Source organism: Giraffa tippelskirchi, chromosome 13, assembly GCF_054371585.1.
Source record: "Giraffa tippelskirchi isolate mGirTip1 chromosome 13, T2T-mGirTip1v1.2.pri, whole genome shotgun sequence".
NCBI lineage: Eukaryota > Metazoa > Chordata > Mammalia > Artiodactyla > Giraffidae > Giraffa > Giraffa tippelskirchi.
Window position 1 is genome coordinate 37104256 of NC_137287.1, and position 17685 is coordinate 37121940.

The 17685-nt window shown below is 45.9% G+C and overlaps 1 protein-coding gene across 1 annotated transcript in view; it reads left to right on the forward strand.

Moving 5' to 3' along the window:
- Positions 1–17685, forward strand: part of LOC145530918 (ectonucleotide pyrophosphatase/phosphodiesterase family member 7-like) — a 37527-nt gene that overhangs the window by 6874 nt on the left and 12968 nt on the right. Inside the window, exon 2 of the mRNA XM_081552268.1 lies at positions 12552–12697. Coding sequence (XP_081408394.1) covers positions 12552–12697 — 146 coding nt within the window. The remainder of the gene's footprint in view (positions 1–12551; positions 12698–17685) is intronic.

Below are 17685 nucleotides of genomic sequence, written 5' to 3' on the forward strand. Positions count from 1 at the left end.
GTTAGATATAGCATCACCAACTCAACGAACATGAATTTGAGCAAACTGAGTGATAGTGAAGGACAGGCAAGCTGCAGCCCATGGGGTCACAAAGAGTCGGACAAAACTTAGCAACCAAACAACAAACAAGAGCGATACTTTCTCTGAAAGCTATAGGAATCCTTTGTCTTCTCCAAGCTTCTCGTGGTTTGCCCATGATTTTTGGCATTCCTTGACTTGTAGGTACATCCCTCCAGCCCTGTGTCCAGCCCATGGAGCTCTTCCCACGTCTCTGTCTTCACGTGGCTGTCTTATTAGGAGTCCAGTCACTTGGATTAGGGGCCCATCCTCTTCTCTAATGACCTCACCTCTGCAATGACCCTGTTTCCAAATAAGGTCACATTCTGAAGCTCTGGGGTTTAGGACTCCAGAATATCTTTTTTGAGGAGCACAGTTCAAACCCATATTCCCAAGATTGACTCTCCCTGGACTGGTTTGCTTCTCAGAACCAACCTCTGTGGCCAGGGGGATGGAATGATGCTAACCACGTGCCCACACCCAGGTCAGGGTGGGGAATGGCAAGCCTGACACAAACCATATCACCCATGGGGGACTAATGGGTCTCCAGTGGAAAGTCAGGGACTGTCATCAGAGGGAGAAGCAACAAAAGAAGGACTGGCATGAACCTCAGGGATCTACCACCCAGCCTGGGCCCCATGGTGTGGGGATGTGGGGTTGCAGTCAATGAACCAAGACCGAGTCCCAAGAAATCCCAACTCCATCCACGGGTGTGTCCACAGGGCAGGGGCGCCCAGTGGATTCAGTGACCACGCCTCCCAGAACTGTCCCTCTGTGTCCCTGAACTCTGTCGTCGTTTCCCTCAGACCTTGCTGAAATGAAAAGCCACTCTGGGGGCGAGCAGCTCATTCCGCTAGTTTAAATCACACAATTCCCTCTCTCTCTCCAGAAGCCTGTACTTACTGCTCCATCACTGGTAATGACAATGAACATTTTCTGCAATCTCAGTTTTTATTGCAAAGTGATTGAGGACCAGCAAGATTAAGTTATGCTGCTGAAACTAAGGAAATCCCGCCAAGCAAATAGTGGGTGGAAAGGAAGTCTTATGGCAGCATGTATTTCCTCCCCCAAGGAGCTAACTGAAAATAAGAAGCTATCACCACCACGTTTCAGATGAAAGCCACAATACTGTAATCTGACAATTTTAGATCTAGTCAAATGGATATGGCCTGGGGGCGGAAGGAGATGCTTTATAATGAGATGAAAGTGAAAAAGTGAAAGGGTTAGTCTCTCAGTCGTGTACTCTTTGTGACCCCATAGACATTAGCCCACCAGACTCCTCTGTCCATGGAATTCTACAGGAAAGAATACTGGAGTAGGCAGCCATTCCCTTCTCCAGGGGATCTTCCTGACCCAAGGATCGAACCCAGGTCACCTGCATGGCAGGCAGATTCTTTACCGTCTGAACCACCAGGGAATGAAGGTCTAGAATAAAGCAAGTGAGGTCCTCCCAGTTCCACATTTCCTCTTTTCTTGAAAGGACACTTGACAGCATTCTCAGGGCCTCTGGTGGCCAGAATAAAAAGGCTCTCTCAGCTCCAGAACCACCAGGGCAACCCCAAAAACTGGAGCAACCACTTATGGCTTTGTAGACTCTGTGCTGCACAATTTTGAGGGGGTTGTTTTCATTAATATTATATGGGTGGTGCCCCCTGGAGGTGTGCAGGGCACCACATGCACAAATGAGCAATCACATTCTATCCCAAAATCAACCTATGAGTAAATATTCCTCATTGATACCGCAGTCAATCGTGAGTCCAACTCTCCATGAGACAAAGCAAAAAAGTATGGCCAAAGGCACTTGGATGATTTCTTTTTTTTTTTTGGTGTGCCAAGTCTTTGCTGAGGCATATAGTTCTCTGCCCAGGGATCGAACCCAGGCCGTCTGCATTGGTAGTGCAGAATCTTAACCACTGGATCACTAGGGAAGTCCCCATGTAGATGATCTTTAAGACTTGATCAGGGTTTCTCATTGTCCTGCTACTGATATTTGAGGCCAGATCATTGTTTGTCTTGGGGGGTGGGCCATCCTGTGCATTGTAGAGGGTTTAGCAGCATCCCTGGCCTCTACTCACTAGATTCCAGCAGCATCCCTCTCCTAGTTGTGCCTGATGTTCCTTAGGAGGTAAAACCACCCCCTAATTGAGAACCCCTGAACTAGAAATGTAATATGCAAATCACATGTAAATCAGAGACCCGAAGGTTCTATATGTGATACTCTAGCCAGTGAAGAAAAAAGACTGAATGAAAGAGGTAGCAGAGGTAGGGAAAGAGAAAGGAAATCAAATTTCTGCTGCCGGTAACAACACAAGCCCAGCAGATGTTGTTGGAAACCCAGTCAGATGATGCCATAAACCTTCATCAGCTCCCATCCTGCTCCCCCAGAAACAACGCTCTGACCAAAACTTCCTGAGAGCCAACAAAACCCACAAACATGAAGAAGCAAAGCAAAGAAAATCACAGACTGAGATAGAAAAGGTGTCCCTCCAACACCAGCCATTTCCACAAGAGGATAAAAATGGGTTCATGGGGAAAAAACTAAAGATAAAGGATGGCTGTGAAAACAAGGCATTTCCTAACTTTTCATTGTGGAAATTTCCAACTTGCAGAAAAAGTAGAGAGAATTGCACAATGAAGCTCTGTGTACCCAGCACTGAGCTGCAAAAATGTGTCTACATTTCACCTCACCTGTCCTCCATTGTCCCCACCCAAGGCCCTTTCTTTCCTCCTTCCTTCTTTCCTTCCTTGAATCTTTTACAGCAAGTTTCAGACATCATGTCACTGCATGCATAACACATTGGCGTGCCATTCTAACCTAAGCATTTGGTTTCTATCTACAAAACTTCCACTTCATATTTAACAGATTTGACATGAATAAACTAGGATCTTTGCACATAGAGAAGAGATCTGATGGTCACTGTACAGTTTATCCTACTAGAGCTTCTCAAATTTGAACATGCATATGAATCATCTGGGCTTCCCAGGTGGCTCAGTGGTAAAGAACACACCTGCCAATGCAGGAGACACAGTTTCAATCCTTGGGTCAAGAAGACTCCCCAGAGAAGTAAATGGCAACCCACTCCAGTATTTTTGCCTGGAGAATCCCACGAACAGAGGAGCCTGGCGGGCTACAGCCCATGGCGTTGCAAAGAGTCAGACATGACTTAGCAACTAAACAACAACAAGCTCCCAGGTGCTGCCAGTGCTCCAGACCCATGCATCACACAGAGGAAGGGTTAACCCAAAACACCAGAGCAGTGAAGCAAAAAATCATGACTGCTCGGGATCCCAAGTCCTTGAGTGAAAGAAGCTGGGACCACTTGAGACTGAGGACTCAGGCGTATTGGTTTCCTGCGGCTGCTATAACAAAGTACTGTAAACTGGGTGGCTTAAAGCAACAGAAAGTCTGGAGGACAGAAGTCCAAAATCAGGGTGCCAATGGGCCAGGCTCTCTCCAGAGGCTCTAAGGGAGAAGGCTGCCTCACCTCTTCCATTTCTAATGGCTGCCTGCATTCCTGGGTGTGTGGCCACATCACTCCAATCTCTGCCTCTATGGCCACATTGCCTCCTCCTTTTCTATCTGTGCCTTCTTCTCTTCTGCCTCGCATAAGGACACTTGCTTTTGCATTTAGAGCCTATGCAGATTGTTTTTGTTGTTCAGTCGCTAAGTTCTGCCCAACTCTTTTCAACACCATGGACTGAACCATGCAGTCTTCCCTGTCCTTCTCTATCTTCCGGAGTTTGCTCAAACTCAAATCCATTGAATCAGTGATGCCCTGCTACCATTTCATCCTCTGTCGTCCCCTTCTTCTCCCACCCTCAATCTTTCCCAGCATCAGGGTCTTTTCCAATGAGTCGGCTCTTCCCATCAGGTGGCCAAAGTATTGTAGCTTCAGCATCAGTCCTTACAATGAATATTCAGGGTTGATTTCCTTTAGAAATGGCTAGTTTGAGCTCTTTGCTGTCCAATGGACTCTCAAGAGTCTTCTCCAGCACCACAATTTGAAAGCATCAGCTTTTCGGTGCTCAGACTTCTTTATGGTCCAACTTTCCCATCCGTATGTGACTACTGGAAAAAACATAGCTTTGACTATATAGACCTTTGTTGACAAAATAATATCTCTGCTTTTTAATATGCTGTATAGGTTTGTCATAGCTTCCCTTTCAAGGAGCAAGCATCTTTTTAATTTTGTGGCTGCAGTCACTGTCTGCAGTGGTTTTGGAGCCCGAGAAAAGAAAATCTGCCATTCTTTCCACTTTTTCCCTATCTATTTGCCATGAAGTGATGGGACCAGATGCCATGATCTCAGTTTTTTGAATCTCCTCATCTGAAAGTCCTGAACTGAATTACATCAGCAAAAAGCCTGTTCCCAAATAAGGCAGCACTCATAGGTTCTGAGAATAAGAATATGGACATATCCTTGAGGAGGGGTGGGGGGCACCATTCAGGCCACTCCACCAGTAAGAAGGGAAAATGAATTGAGAAAAAATGCAGAACAGAGGACAGATCCCATTTCTGTGACAGTGGCCAGTAAGGCAGGCCAAGGGTAGAACTGGGTGCTAACAGGGTTCCCAGATGGAACGCAAGTGTAGCTGTCCACTTCCAGCTTCTTGAAGAGAGAATATTTCTGTTTCTGACAGAGGATTAAAGGAAGAGGTGGGGAGTGAGAAAGCTGTTCTCTGCTGGCCTAGTTCCTGAGGAATCATGCCTCTGCCTTCGGGCCATTCTCAAGTCCTGTTCAGGGATAGAATGATTTATTGATGGTCATAATTAAAAAGCAATGCTAAAAAAAGAAGCAGTCCGCACTTTTCATCTGCACTTACACATGAGAAAGAGCAGTTTACTAAAATGGACGCTAGGGTCTTACTTCCACGCCCAGAAAAGGGCTGCCATTGTGGGGTGCCCTGCTGGGGTCAAGCCTCATGAGTGCAGCAGGAGTTGATGAGGTTTTAAATTTTGAATGATACACTGAGCCACTCGTTCTCGTCCCCAGCAGTTTTATTACAGGGCCAGTGGATCATCCATGCGGCACTCTGGGTGGGTAGACTTGGGGTGAAAGTAGTTTCAAGCCCCACTGGGGGCTGTTTATCCACCAGTGTCTTGGCTGTAGGTCTGACTGAGCTTGTCTGCTCCAGACTGGAGCACTAGGTTGATTTAAGATGGTTGGTTGACTTGATTTAATGGCTGTTCTTCCTCACTGATTTTATATCAACTGGTTAAGAAGACCTTTCTTCTTTGGTTTGGGGAACGTGAACTTAATGAAGCACTGGACCCCACAAATCAGGAGGAAAATGAAGATATGTTTATAGCTTAATATGGTAGGTTGGTTCAAAGGAATTACTGACTGACACACAGTAGGTCTTTAAAGTAAAAGTCACTCAGTCGTGTCTGACTCTATGCAACCCCACGGACTATACAGTCCATGGAATTCTCCAGGCCAGAATACTGGAGTGGGTAGCCTTTCCCTTCTCCAAGGGATCTTCCCAACCCAGGGATCAAACCCAGGTCTCCCACATTGCAGGTGGATTCTTTACCAGCTGAGCCACAAGGGAAGTCCAAGAACACTGGAGTGGGTAGCCTATCCCTTCTCCAGGGGTTCTTCCCTACCCAGGAATCAAACCAGGGTCTCCTGCATTGTAGGCAGATTCTTTACCAACTGAGCTATCCAGGGAAGCCCAGTAGGTCCTTAAAATATTGTTAAATAAATGAATGCATGACAAAGTGTGTCTATGCTCATATAATCTAGTGGCAGATAGTTACTGTTGCACCTGAAAATTTGTGGTAGGAATTGGGCAATGTTTGGGGGCGTGCATGTATGATGAATCCCTTCAGTTGTGTCCAACTCTTTGCAACTGTAGCCTGCCAGTCGCCTCTGTCCAGGGGATTCTCCAGGCAAGCACATTGGAGTAGGGTGCCATGCCCTCCTCCAGGGGATTTTCCTGACCCAGGGATTGAACCCAGGTCTCTTAAGTCTCCTACATTGCCAGGAGGGTTCTTTTTTTTTTTTTATCATAACAATCACCCAGTGCTGCTTTTTTTTTTTTGCCATACATTGACATGAATCCACCATGGGTGTACATGTTTTCCCCTTCCAGAACCCCCCTCCCACCTCCCTCCCCATCCCATCCCTCCAGGTCATCCCGGTGCACCAGCCCCGAGCACCCTGTATCATGCATTGAACCTGGACTGGCGATTCATTTCACATATAATTTACATGCTTCTGTGTCATTCTCCCATATCATCCCGCCCTCGCCCTCTCCCATAGAGTCCATAATACTGTTCTATTTATCTGTGTCTCTTTTGATGTCTCGCATACAAGGTTATCTTCACCAATTGACTAAATACCATATATATGTGTTAGTATACTGTATTGGTGTTTTTCTTTCTGGCTTACTTCACTCTGCATAATAGGCTCCAGTTTCATCCACCTCATTAGAACTGATTCGAATGTATTCTTTTTAATGGCTGAGTAATATTCCATTGTGTATATGTACCACAGCTTCCTTATCCATTCATCTGCTGATGGGCATCTAGGTCGCTTCCATGTCCTGGCTATTATAAACAGTGCTGCGATGAACATCAGGGTACACGTGTCTCTTTCAATTCTGGTTTCCTTGGTGTGTATGCCCAGCAGTGGGATTGCTGGGTCATATGGCAGTTCTATTTCCAGTTTTTTGAGGAATCTCCACACTGTTCTCCATAGTGGCTGTACTAGTTTGCATTCCCACCAACAGTGTAAGAGGGTTCCCTTTTCTCCACACCCTCTCCAGCATTTACTTGGCAGGAGGGTTCTTCACCACTAGCACCATGTGGGAAGCCCCTTGAGGGCAGGGGGATGCTCTTATTGAATATATTAGGTTATGTGTTTTATTTTAATTCCAATAAAGGTTTATTTAATGATTTTAACTATTCTTTATAGGCTTATTTTCATTCCACTACAGTAATTTTTTTCCCAAATTGAGTTTGGACTAAATCAAGGTCTGCTTCCTACTTGTTCAGTTAGTACTGGCCGTCTACTATTGGGGCAGAGGGTGGGAGGGAATTTGTTCAGTTAAATCCAACAAAGATTTGTTGAATGCCTACTATGGGCAAAGGTCTACACTTTGTGCCAGGGAGACACCAAAATGAATGAGGCACAGCCCTACTCTCAACCACATCAGGAAGTAACAGCTGTAAGAAACAGAAATCCATTCACACTAGCACAAGGTAAAGGACCTCAAGGCAAGGCTCTTCATAGGCAAACTCATGATTATGGGAACCAAATTAGAGGCAATTGGGGAATAGAAAGTGCAGTTATAGAAACTAAACTTCCTCCTCTGGTTCTCAGAAGCCCTGTGGTCTCTCTTATCTGCCCCATAGGCTTTCTTGTCTCTGCTTCCCTCACTCGTGACCACCTTTCCCTTTTCACTCCTGGTTTATCGTGGGAGACAGCAGAGTCTACCACCAGCTGATTAGTTACTGTGTCTTTTGGTTCAAATTTTAAGGAGAGAATTGGGTTTCTGGCCAACCAACTGAACAAAGGGAGGAGACTTGGGACAAACACAGTATACCCAGACATGTCTGTTAGCAGGGCCTATTAGTAGAGGAATTTCAAGAAAAAAGAATAGCTGTGAGTATTAGAAGCACCCAGAACATGTTCTATTTTTAACTCTCTCCCGCCCCCTAGAGTATAAATACCATGAGACAGTCTACCACAGTACTTGGTTCAAAACATTTGAGAAGGGGAGAAAAGAAGGGATAGAATTCAACTCTGGTTTCCTAAACCATATTTGAGAAATAAATACACATCAGTCCCTGAGAACCAGGGGAAGGAGTTGAATCTAGCTGGGTTCGCTCCCAGACCTGAAACGCTCAGCTAGATGAATTACCTGCACCCTGCCATAACTGATACAGTGTGGGAGTCTGCATTGTACCCTAATTAAAGTGTAATTAGCAAGCAGCAGGAATCTCATTCACTAGAAGAGCTCATCCTACTTCCTGTTCACTTGCATAATTACCCTCCTCACCAGACATTGAAATGACAGGGAGGACAGACTCTCAGAATGATGGAGCCTGAAAGGCCCTTAGAAACCATTAACCCCGCTCATTCTAGACAGGAAAACTGAGGTCCGAAGAGAGATCAATGGCTTACAAGTCCAGTCATCTGCCCCCCACACACACTCTGTTTGTGCAGCATCATGTGAAACCAGCAGGCTCTGGAAGTCTAGGCACAGACAATGGTGTTTGTTGCCTTCATGCAGTATTCCCAGCCAGGTCCTCCCAATTGTCTCCAGACAGTGTGCGTGCTCAGTCGCTCAGTCATGTCCAACTCTGCAACCCCATAGACTGTAGCCTGCCAGACTCCTCTGCCCACGGGAGTCTCCAGGCAAGAATACTGAAGCGGGTTGCCATTTCCTACTCCAGGGGATCTTCCCCATCCAGGGATCGAACCTGCGTCTCTTGCGTCTCTGCATTGGCAGGCGGATTCTTTACAACTGCGACACCTGGGAAGCCCTAGAGTATAATGCAGAGAAAATGCAATTCAAGTAAAACCATGGTGGCTGCTCCCGGAGGAGAGCTTCCCCTCTCCTCTGTCTTCTTTTGCTCACATTCCAGAATTGGCCTTTGACAAGGATAAAGAGGCTTGAGCAGTGAGAAGGAAGAACTGACAGGGCAATGGAAACCTCCTCTGGGTGATGAGTAGTCCTTGGCCACTGGTTGGGTTGCCTTTAAGTGTCAGGGTGGGAGTAACCCCATCACCACGGAGCCAATTCCCTTTGAACAATTACTGGAATGAGCCATGCCACAGAATGGAAGAGTCATCCTCCCCGAGCTCATTTTAGGTTAGTTGTTTGAAACTCAGGTAATATTATTTTGAGGGGGAAATGGACTCTATGATCGGTTAGCCTCCTTAACTGATGTTATAACTGACCTCTGGGTCCCAGGGCACGGAAGCCAGAATCTGAAGGGTGCAGGAGGAGAAAGCTGTGTCTGTATTGCATGTGTGCATGCTAACTCGCTTCAGTCGTGTCCGACTCTGCAACTCTATGGACTCTAGCCCGCCAAGTTCCTCTGTCCGTGGGATTTTCCAGGCAAGAATACTGGAGTGGATTGCTGTGCTCTCCTCCAGGGGCATCTTCCTGACCCAGTGATCAACCCACGTCTCTTGCATCTCCTGCACTGGCTTCCTCCAATCCCTCCTCCCGTGTCCTCCTAGTGGCTCTGGACACCCCCACCCCCACATTTCCCCAGATACCAGAGTATCCAGGGTCCGAGGGCTCCCTGGTCCATTAGGGGAGAAGGCATGAGGCTACAGTCAACCCAGATTTTGGAGCAAGGGGCAGTCTGCTGGAACTAATCCACAAGCCTGTGTGAAGGACTAACAGCCCCTGAACCAGTGGTTCTGACATGTCAGTGTGCACTCAAACCACCTGGAGAGGTTGTTAAAATGCAGGCTCCTGGCCCCCACCAACAACTCTACATTTAGCAAGGATGAGAGTGAGGACCCAGGAGTCTGTGTTTTTAACAAGCAACTCAATTAATTCGAATGTTGATGGTAGTCAATACCGTGGAGAAACACTAGAATGGGTGAAATGGTAGGCATTCGTAATTCCACGTGATTTGCTCTTTCCTAGGTGGAGAGAGTCACATAGAACAGGGTTCAGGATATCATAGGTTTTTTTAAAAAAAATAAAGGCAAAGGAGAGTTCCCTGGGTGTCTGTGTCTGTGCTTCCGTGTCATCTGCTGCAATGACACGGCTCAGTCGTCAGGAAGCTGTAACAAGAGGGCTCCTGGTAGATTTCAGAAGGCTTCCATTATTCACTTGCGAGGCTCCAAAGATTCTTGCCCATGCGATCTCTACCTGCCTCTATCAGAGTACTCTCACTCACAGTATTCACAGGCTGCAAAGCTCAACATCGTCAGGCATTCAGGAAATGCAATTCAGAACCACAGTGAGTAACTCACACCTGCTAGGCTGGATATAATCAAAAAGAGGAAAATAGCAAGTGTTGAACATTGCTAACGGGAAGGTAAAATGATGCAGCCACTGTGGAAAATAGCTTGGTAGTTCCTCAAAAAGTTAAACATAGTTACCATATGACCCACCAATTGTACTCCTAGGTATTTACCCAAGAGAATTGAGAGCAGGGACTCAAACAGATACTTTCACATGAATGTTCATAGCAGCATTATTCACAGCAGCCAGAAAGTGGAAACAACCCAAATGTCTACCAACTGATGGATGGATCAGTAAACAAATTCTGGTCTAGCCAGACAGCGGAATATTATGCAGCCATAAAAAGGAATGGAGTATACATCCATGCTACAACAGGGATGAAGCCAGGAAACAGGAAGCTCAGTGAAAGAAGCCAGACACAAAACACCACATACTGAATGAGTCCATTTCTATGAAATGTCCAGGATAAGTATATCCATAGAGATAGAAAGCAGATTAGCGGCCACCAGGAGGTGTAGAGTGGAGCGCTGCAGAGTGACTGCTAATAGGCAGAGTCCCTTTCGGAGTGATGAAAATGTACTAGAACTAGAAAGGCCCTGGTTGCACAACATTGTCAATGCACTAAATGCTGCAGAATTGTTCACTTTAAAATGTTAATGGTTAGTTTTATGTCACTGCTGCCGATGCTAAGTCGTTTCAGTTGTGTCAGACTCTTTGCAACCCCATGGACTATAACCCACCAGGCTCCTCTGTCCATGGGATTCTCTATTCAAGAATACTGGAGTGGGTTGCCATGTCCTCCTCCAGGGGATCTTCCCGATCTGGGAAGAATTCGACCCCGGGATCAAATTCATGTCTCTTACGTCTCCTGCATTGGCAGGCGGGTTCTTTACTGCTAGCGTTTTATGTGAATTTTACCTGGGGGTAGGGAGAGCAGGAAGTTGTAATTAAACCTCGCAGGTTCCACCCCATCTCTGCCACATGACCTTGAACAAACTCTGTGCTTCCATTTCCAGCAAACGGTGAAAGCTCTAATCAGGGATATAATAGTTCCCACCTTGCAGGCTATTGAGAGCTTCATGTGAGCAAATGTTCCCACAGAACTCTGAAAAAATGAGTTGGTATATGGCGTGAAGGTGAACATGTGCCATGATTTCCTCACACAGACCTTACCCCTGTTACACATGCAAACCAAGGCTTGTTCACGTTCACACAGCAAGTTCAGAAGCCATGTCAGGAGGGGAACCCAGCTCTCATGGACTCAAAGGCCATGCTCTTCACCTGTCAACTGTTTGACCTGATTCCTGACCAGGAATCTTGACACCTCCAGGCCCCAGTCCCTGGCAGCAGCACAACTTATTTCTGGTGACCCCATGCCTGGCTGGCTGTCAGGCCTGCCTTCAAGGCAGAAACAATAAAGCCACAACTGGTTTTGCTTCTTTCCCATTGAAAGCCTTGGCCTTGGCGACCCTAGGGGGACTTTACCCACCAGCAGTCTGGCAGTGACTCTGACCCAGCAGAGAGCATTTCCCTTCTCTGTGCCCATGACCACAAGTCTCAGTCACAGACTGTCCTTCTTACTGTGGACATGGGAGGAATCATCGCTGTCTTATGATCAGCAGGGTTACCCAGAGGCTTCAGCTCCCAGGAGGAGAGGCGCGTGGACCCTCAGCTCTTCCCTTGAACCTTTCAGCCCGCCTTTAGACTGGCCCTCACGTGCGGTCCCCTTTTCCCTGGTACTATGTAACATCACAGAGTTTTTTTCCCATATCTGGTTCAGTCCCTATGTTTTCAACAACAACCTAGCTTACTCACATTCCCCAGTACCTGCTTTCCTCCCTTAAGCAGAGAGAAATAAGTTTGCCTCTATCTACTGACATGTCTAGAAACCCTTCCTGGGACTTCCCTGGTGGTTCAGTGGTGAAGACTCCATGCTTCCAATGCAGGGGGCATAGGTTCAATTCCTGGTCAGGAAACTAAGATCCCACATGCCATGTGGCCAAAAAAAAAAAAAAAAAATTTTTTTTAAACAAACCAAAAAAATTAAATCCTTCCTGATTCCCTTGGCTATTCCCTCAAATAGCCAAGCCTGTGGGAATCCTGGGAGAAACCCTGGGATGTTTGCATGGACTCAAGCCCACTGGAGATTCCAGGTCATCACAAGCCGATGAGGAAAAACATCCCACAGGAAGTGTCCCAATCCCAGACTCTTAGCTTCTGGACACAAAATAACCCGAGGAATTTGGCCTCTCTGCACTCTGCTTCCAGCCTCCCTCATCAGCTTCCACAGCCAACACCAACTTCCCCCAGGACTGTGAGGTCTCTTCCAGGAAGGAGATCCAATCTGGCAGGTCTGAGATATAATGACCCTTCCTTTGTGGCTGCCAACATTTGCACCCCAGAGAAACAAGTCTGAAGCCCAGAGGGTCAGCCCTCAGATTAAGTAGGCCAACTGGACGGATGTTGGGAGGGGCCATCTTAAGAACACGTGGACACCCCTGGCAGCAATATTCACAGAACTTACCAATACCTTCCCTCTTTTATTCACTCCCAAGGTCGCTGGATCGAAGATCACGGAGTCATTCACAACATGATGTTCAACACAGAGACACTCCAGAAGTACTCCTTCAAGACCACGCAGAACAAGACTGAGTGGTGGGACAATGGCATTCTCCCGCTCTGGATCACAGCCCAGAGACAGGTACCACCAGAAACCCTGGGCTGACTTCCTGGGACGTCACCTCTCATTCCTATGCATGTTGTGGGGTGGAGGGAGTGGTTAGAAACTGTGTGGTCTTGGGCAAGGGACTTCACCTCTCTAAGTACCTGTTTCCCTAAATGTGGCACAGGGATCATGATAATGTGCTTACCTAATGGAGCTGATGTAAGGATTCAATACAATGTGCACTTTATGACTATCTCAGCAAGTTTTAGCTGTTATGGATTGATAAGTCCCCATGAGGGCAGAATCGGCTTGATCCCAACTGTACCTGCAGGACTCATCAGGTCTGGACCCAGCCGCTCTTTAATAAATATCTCTTCTCTTGCCTCTGGCTTAGGCATGAAAGCCCTTAGGAGCGAAGCTGACCACTCAATGCATGAAAAGCTCTAATGAGAACATTCGCTTGAAAGTATTAATATCCCAGCACCCATTCACTATTGCTTTGGAAAGGCAGAAATCAGTTGTACGCTGAACTCCAAGGCCCAAGCCTATTGCCAGTTTTGTGTTTTCTCTGTGAGCTTCCAAAGTCATCACTTCAGAACAGATCCTCCTCCTCTTCCCCCAAGACATCAGCCTTGGCTCCAAGCTTCCCTGGGTCCTGACCCTTCCTCTCTGTGCTCCCAGCCCACGCTGCGCACTCTACATGGCAAAGGGGTGTGACTGCAGCAGCTCAGAACACAGGCTGTGGACTCTGACTCCCAGAACAGGATCCAACCAGCCCCACCTTTCTCCTGCAGCCTCACCTTGGGCAATGACCTCTGCTCTCTGCTTCATTTGCTCCCACCCTTAGAATGAGGGTTGTCAGAGTCCGTGCTTCACAGGCTCATTGGGAGGATTATCTGTGATAACGCATGTGAGTTGCTTAGTTGCTCACTGCTCGAAATGATCAGTCACTCTTATGAATGGAAGCTGAGGCATTTTAGCAGAACTTCAGCTGGTCACTAGAGCTTTAGGCCAAAACTATGCAACAGAACATTCTGTGATGATGGATATGTTCTATTCCGCATGGTCCAATACAGAAGCCACGAGCCACAGGTGGAATTTAGACCTTGAAATGTGGCGAGTGAGACTGAGGGACTGAATGTTTAGTTGTATTTCATTTTCATTAGTTTCAATTTAAATCTAAATACTACATAGGTGGGACTCCCATACGGGACAACACAGCTCTAGAATCACAGGAGGCTGGCCATGACCCTTCTCAACCTCAGGTTCATTTTCTCCCCCTAATTGTTGTGCTCTAGCTTCCTTCCCCAGTCTGTCACATTTTTAAATTTTGAGGAATAGACTATGCAAATAAACTCTGTCCTTCCTATAAAAATAACATCCATAACAGTCACTATGTGCTGGGGACTGATTTAAGTGCTTTACGTAGATTAATTTATCACAACCCTGAGGTGGTGCTAAGGTTATCCCCTTTAACAGATGAGTAAACTGAGGCACCAAGTGACACCATAACTTCTCCAAGTCACAAAACTAGTGAGAGGCAGGGCTGGGATTGGAACTCACTCTGGGTTCAGCAACTCTTTAACTCTAACCATGACATAATATTTCTTCTGTGGCCAAAGCATTTAGTCATGGACTTCAGAGTGATTCTTGTATCTGCCGGGCTGCTAAGAATGTCTGTATAGCCCTGATTAATTCACTATTCAAAACCCACAGCCTCTCTCACTACAGAATTTGTTCACTGGCATGAGGCTTCTGGTAGCATTCTCCCTTCCTAGCACTTTCTTATGCATGGTTCTTGTCTCCTTGTCATTTATTTGCAGGACTTTTTTCCTCCTGCTCAATTCATAATCAGAGTGCTTTTCCTCTTTGCTGAATTCATAAGTGGTTGTGAAAAATGAGGATCTGGTACAGGGCCAGGCAGCTGACAACACACCACTCATTTGGCAAGCAAATGTCAGGTTGGTGTATTGCATCCTGCCCAGGAAGGGCCATTCAGCCAACTCCCTGAAGAACTGGCACAAAATCTCCTGTAATCAGAGCACACCTGTGGTCCCAGGTCAGCCCCCACCCCGAAACAGGGTGACAAATGACAAATGCTATGGGGCGGGCACATTTGCATTGCCAGGCGGGGTTGCAGGAGGGCGGCCCACCCTGTATCCATCACTGGGAAAATCCATCCTTCTTCTGAGTTTCTTCCAGGCAGGCTCTGTGGATAGTGATGTATTAACCTTTAATAGGACTAAAATGTTTTTCTTCTGTGACACTAACGCTGCCTGAGTCCATCAAGATTCATGAGAACCAGTGTCTCTTGGCAGATAATGACTATGAGATGGGATTCTCAACCACCTTTGCATCCACTCTCCACAGTCCATGAGTGTATCCTCACACCATTTGGGACTTCCCTAACGGTCAGGCTATGAATGGAGAGGCTCCACTGAAAGCAAGTTGGGACTTTTTTTTTGGCCTGCACTGGGTCTTAGTTGCAGCATGCATGATCTTCACTGCCATGAGCAGGATCTGCATTGAAGTATGCAGGATCTTTAGTTGCAGCATGCTGGATCTAGATCCTTGACCAGGGATCGAACCCAGGTCCTGCTGCACTGGGAACACAAAGTGTTAACCACTGGACCACCGGGGAAGTTCCAGAGAGCAGGCTGGGATTTTAAACAAGCTCCTGGGATAACTGAACCTGATCAATGACTGAGGTGTTTCACCAAGTTCAGAAGTCCTAATTCTCAAAGAAAGGCAGGCAGCTATGGCTGTGAGACCCGGGAAAGTGAAAGTGTTAGTCACTCAGTCATGTCCAACTCTTTGCAACCCCATGGCTGTAGTCCACTGGGCTCCTCTGTCCATGGAATTCTACAGGCAAGAATACTGGAGTGGGGTTGCTCTTCCCTTCTCCAGGGGATCTTCCTGATCCAGGGATCGAACCCGGGTCTCCTGCACTGCAGGTGGGTTCTTTACCACTGTGCCACCTGGGAAGCCATGAAAACCTAGAGGCATGTCTCCTCTTATGGAGGAGACACAGAGAGTATTAAGATGTGAAATGATGAGGGTGAGATATTCATGTCTGCCAAGAGTCTGTAACAGGACCACAGTAGGCTCCCACTAGGAGAGGATTTGGGGAGACAGTGGGGAGGGCAGCTAAGGTTCTCAGTGTCAGCCAGGTCTCCTAGACAAAAGCTTCCAAACTTGGAAAAGCTGTGAGAAAGAGGGTGCCAGCAGTTTTTGCTTAGAAGATCATTAATAGAAACATAATGCATCCCAGTACTGGTGCAAATTTTGTCTCCATCACGCATCATAAAGGTTCTAAGAATAATACTCTGACTTCCAAAACGGCATGGGAGGGAGTAAAAAACACAGACTCTTGGCCATCTCTATTCCATCTGTCCAGTGATGCCTCCAGAACACAGAAGAGCAATGAAAACACTCAGAACCAACTTCTGATTTCAAATATTGGATTGGTCAAAAAGTTTGTCTGGGTTTTTCCATAAGATGTTACCGAAAAACCCAAATTTTTTGGCCAACCCAATACACGGAGTCCATCTCTTTCCACTCATTCATTCCCTAGAACCTGTAACTAACTCCTTTCCCTAAACCACTAAACATACTCTCCACCAAAGTACAATGGGATGAACAGTTCAGGGACCTTCCTAAAACCTATACACCTTGGTGACATTAATTCTGTCCACTAAAAGAAGAGACAAGACAAAACACAGAACCAAACTGAAACTTTCACTAATGATTGGTTCTAAAGAGTTCTGTAAACTGTTAGATGCTCAGTCATGTCCAACTCTTTGCAAACCTATGGACTATAGCCAGCCAGGTTCCTCTGTTCATAGAATTCTCTAGACAAGAATACTGGAGTGGGTACCCATTTCCTTCTCCAGGGGATCTTCCCAACCCAGGGATCAAACCCAGGTCTCCTGCATTGCAGGCAGATTCTTTACCGTCTGAGCCACCAGGGAAGCCCCAAAGAGTTCTGTAGATTCTATACAAAATCCAACACTCAGACTTTGCTCTAAGAAGTATCAACTCTTGTTTAAAAGCAGCAGCTTAAGAGTAATAGCCACACTGATGCAATAGTACACTAAGGAAGAAAAATGCACCTAATAAAACTAGTGATTTTCCAATTGCTATTGCTTCTGGAAACACTGATTATGCTAATTAAAGGGTAGAATTGTAAATACCCACTCTTTTGCATCCAATTAAGTGCTCAGATTGTTTCTCAGAAGTATTTGTTGAAAATAGCACTTTTGATTATCGTAGGTTCCAAATAAACAGAGTCAAGTGTGTGTGTATGTATGTGTGTGTGTACACATGCTCACATATATATCTCTCTCTGGAGCTCATTTCACAAAGCATCATAAATCCTAAAATTTCTATGGGACCAAGTGAGAAAAACCATAGCTTCCTAAGACTACAGCTTGGATACCTTTAAATAAAAATAAACGGAAAAAAAAAGAAAAAAAGTATGTGTTAAGAATATAGCAAGAGAAAACAATTTCAAGTTGGGAACATCTGAGATTTAACAGGCAAATATCTAGGAACTTAACTAATATGCAGTGCTGCCTAAGTCCCTCAATGTCAATGTCAGCTTATTCTAAATAATAAAATAGCCAAACTATGTTCTACAAAACACTAGAAGTTTCATCCTTCCAGTCAATTCCATACTTGAGAGCAAAGTCAATTTACACTGAGAGTTAAACAAACTACCATTGCTAAAAATTGAGAATTATGTCTAATACCAATCAGAAAAGCAATAAATAAATATTAGAGGATTTGCAAGTTAAAGCAACCATAGAAATTCTATTATCAGAAAGGAAAATGTGTTACCTGTAGAGGTTACAAATAAGATACTAGAACTCAAAAGAGAAACCATTTCTGAAACTATTTCCATAAGTTAATCAAGAGTGAGAAGAAGGTGGGTTTTCTGCCCCTAAAAGGAGATGTGATTCATGCATTCACTCAGCATGCACTTAACCAGCAGTCAGCACTTAAGTCTGAGCCAGGCCTATCCT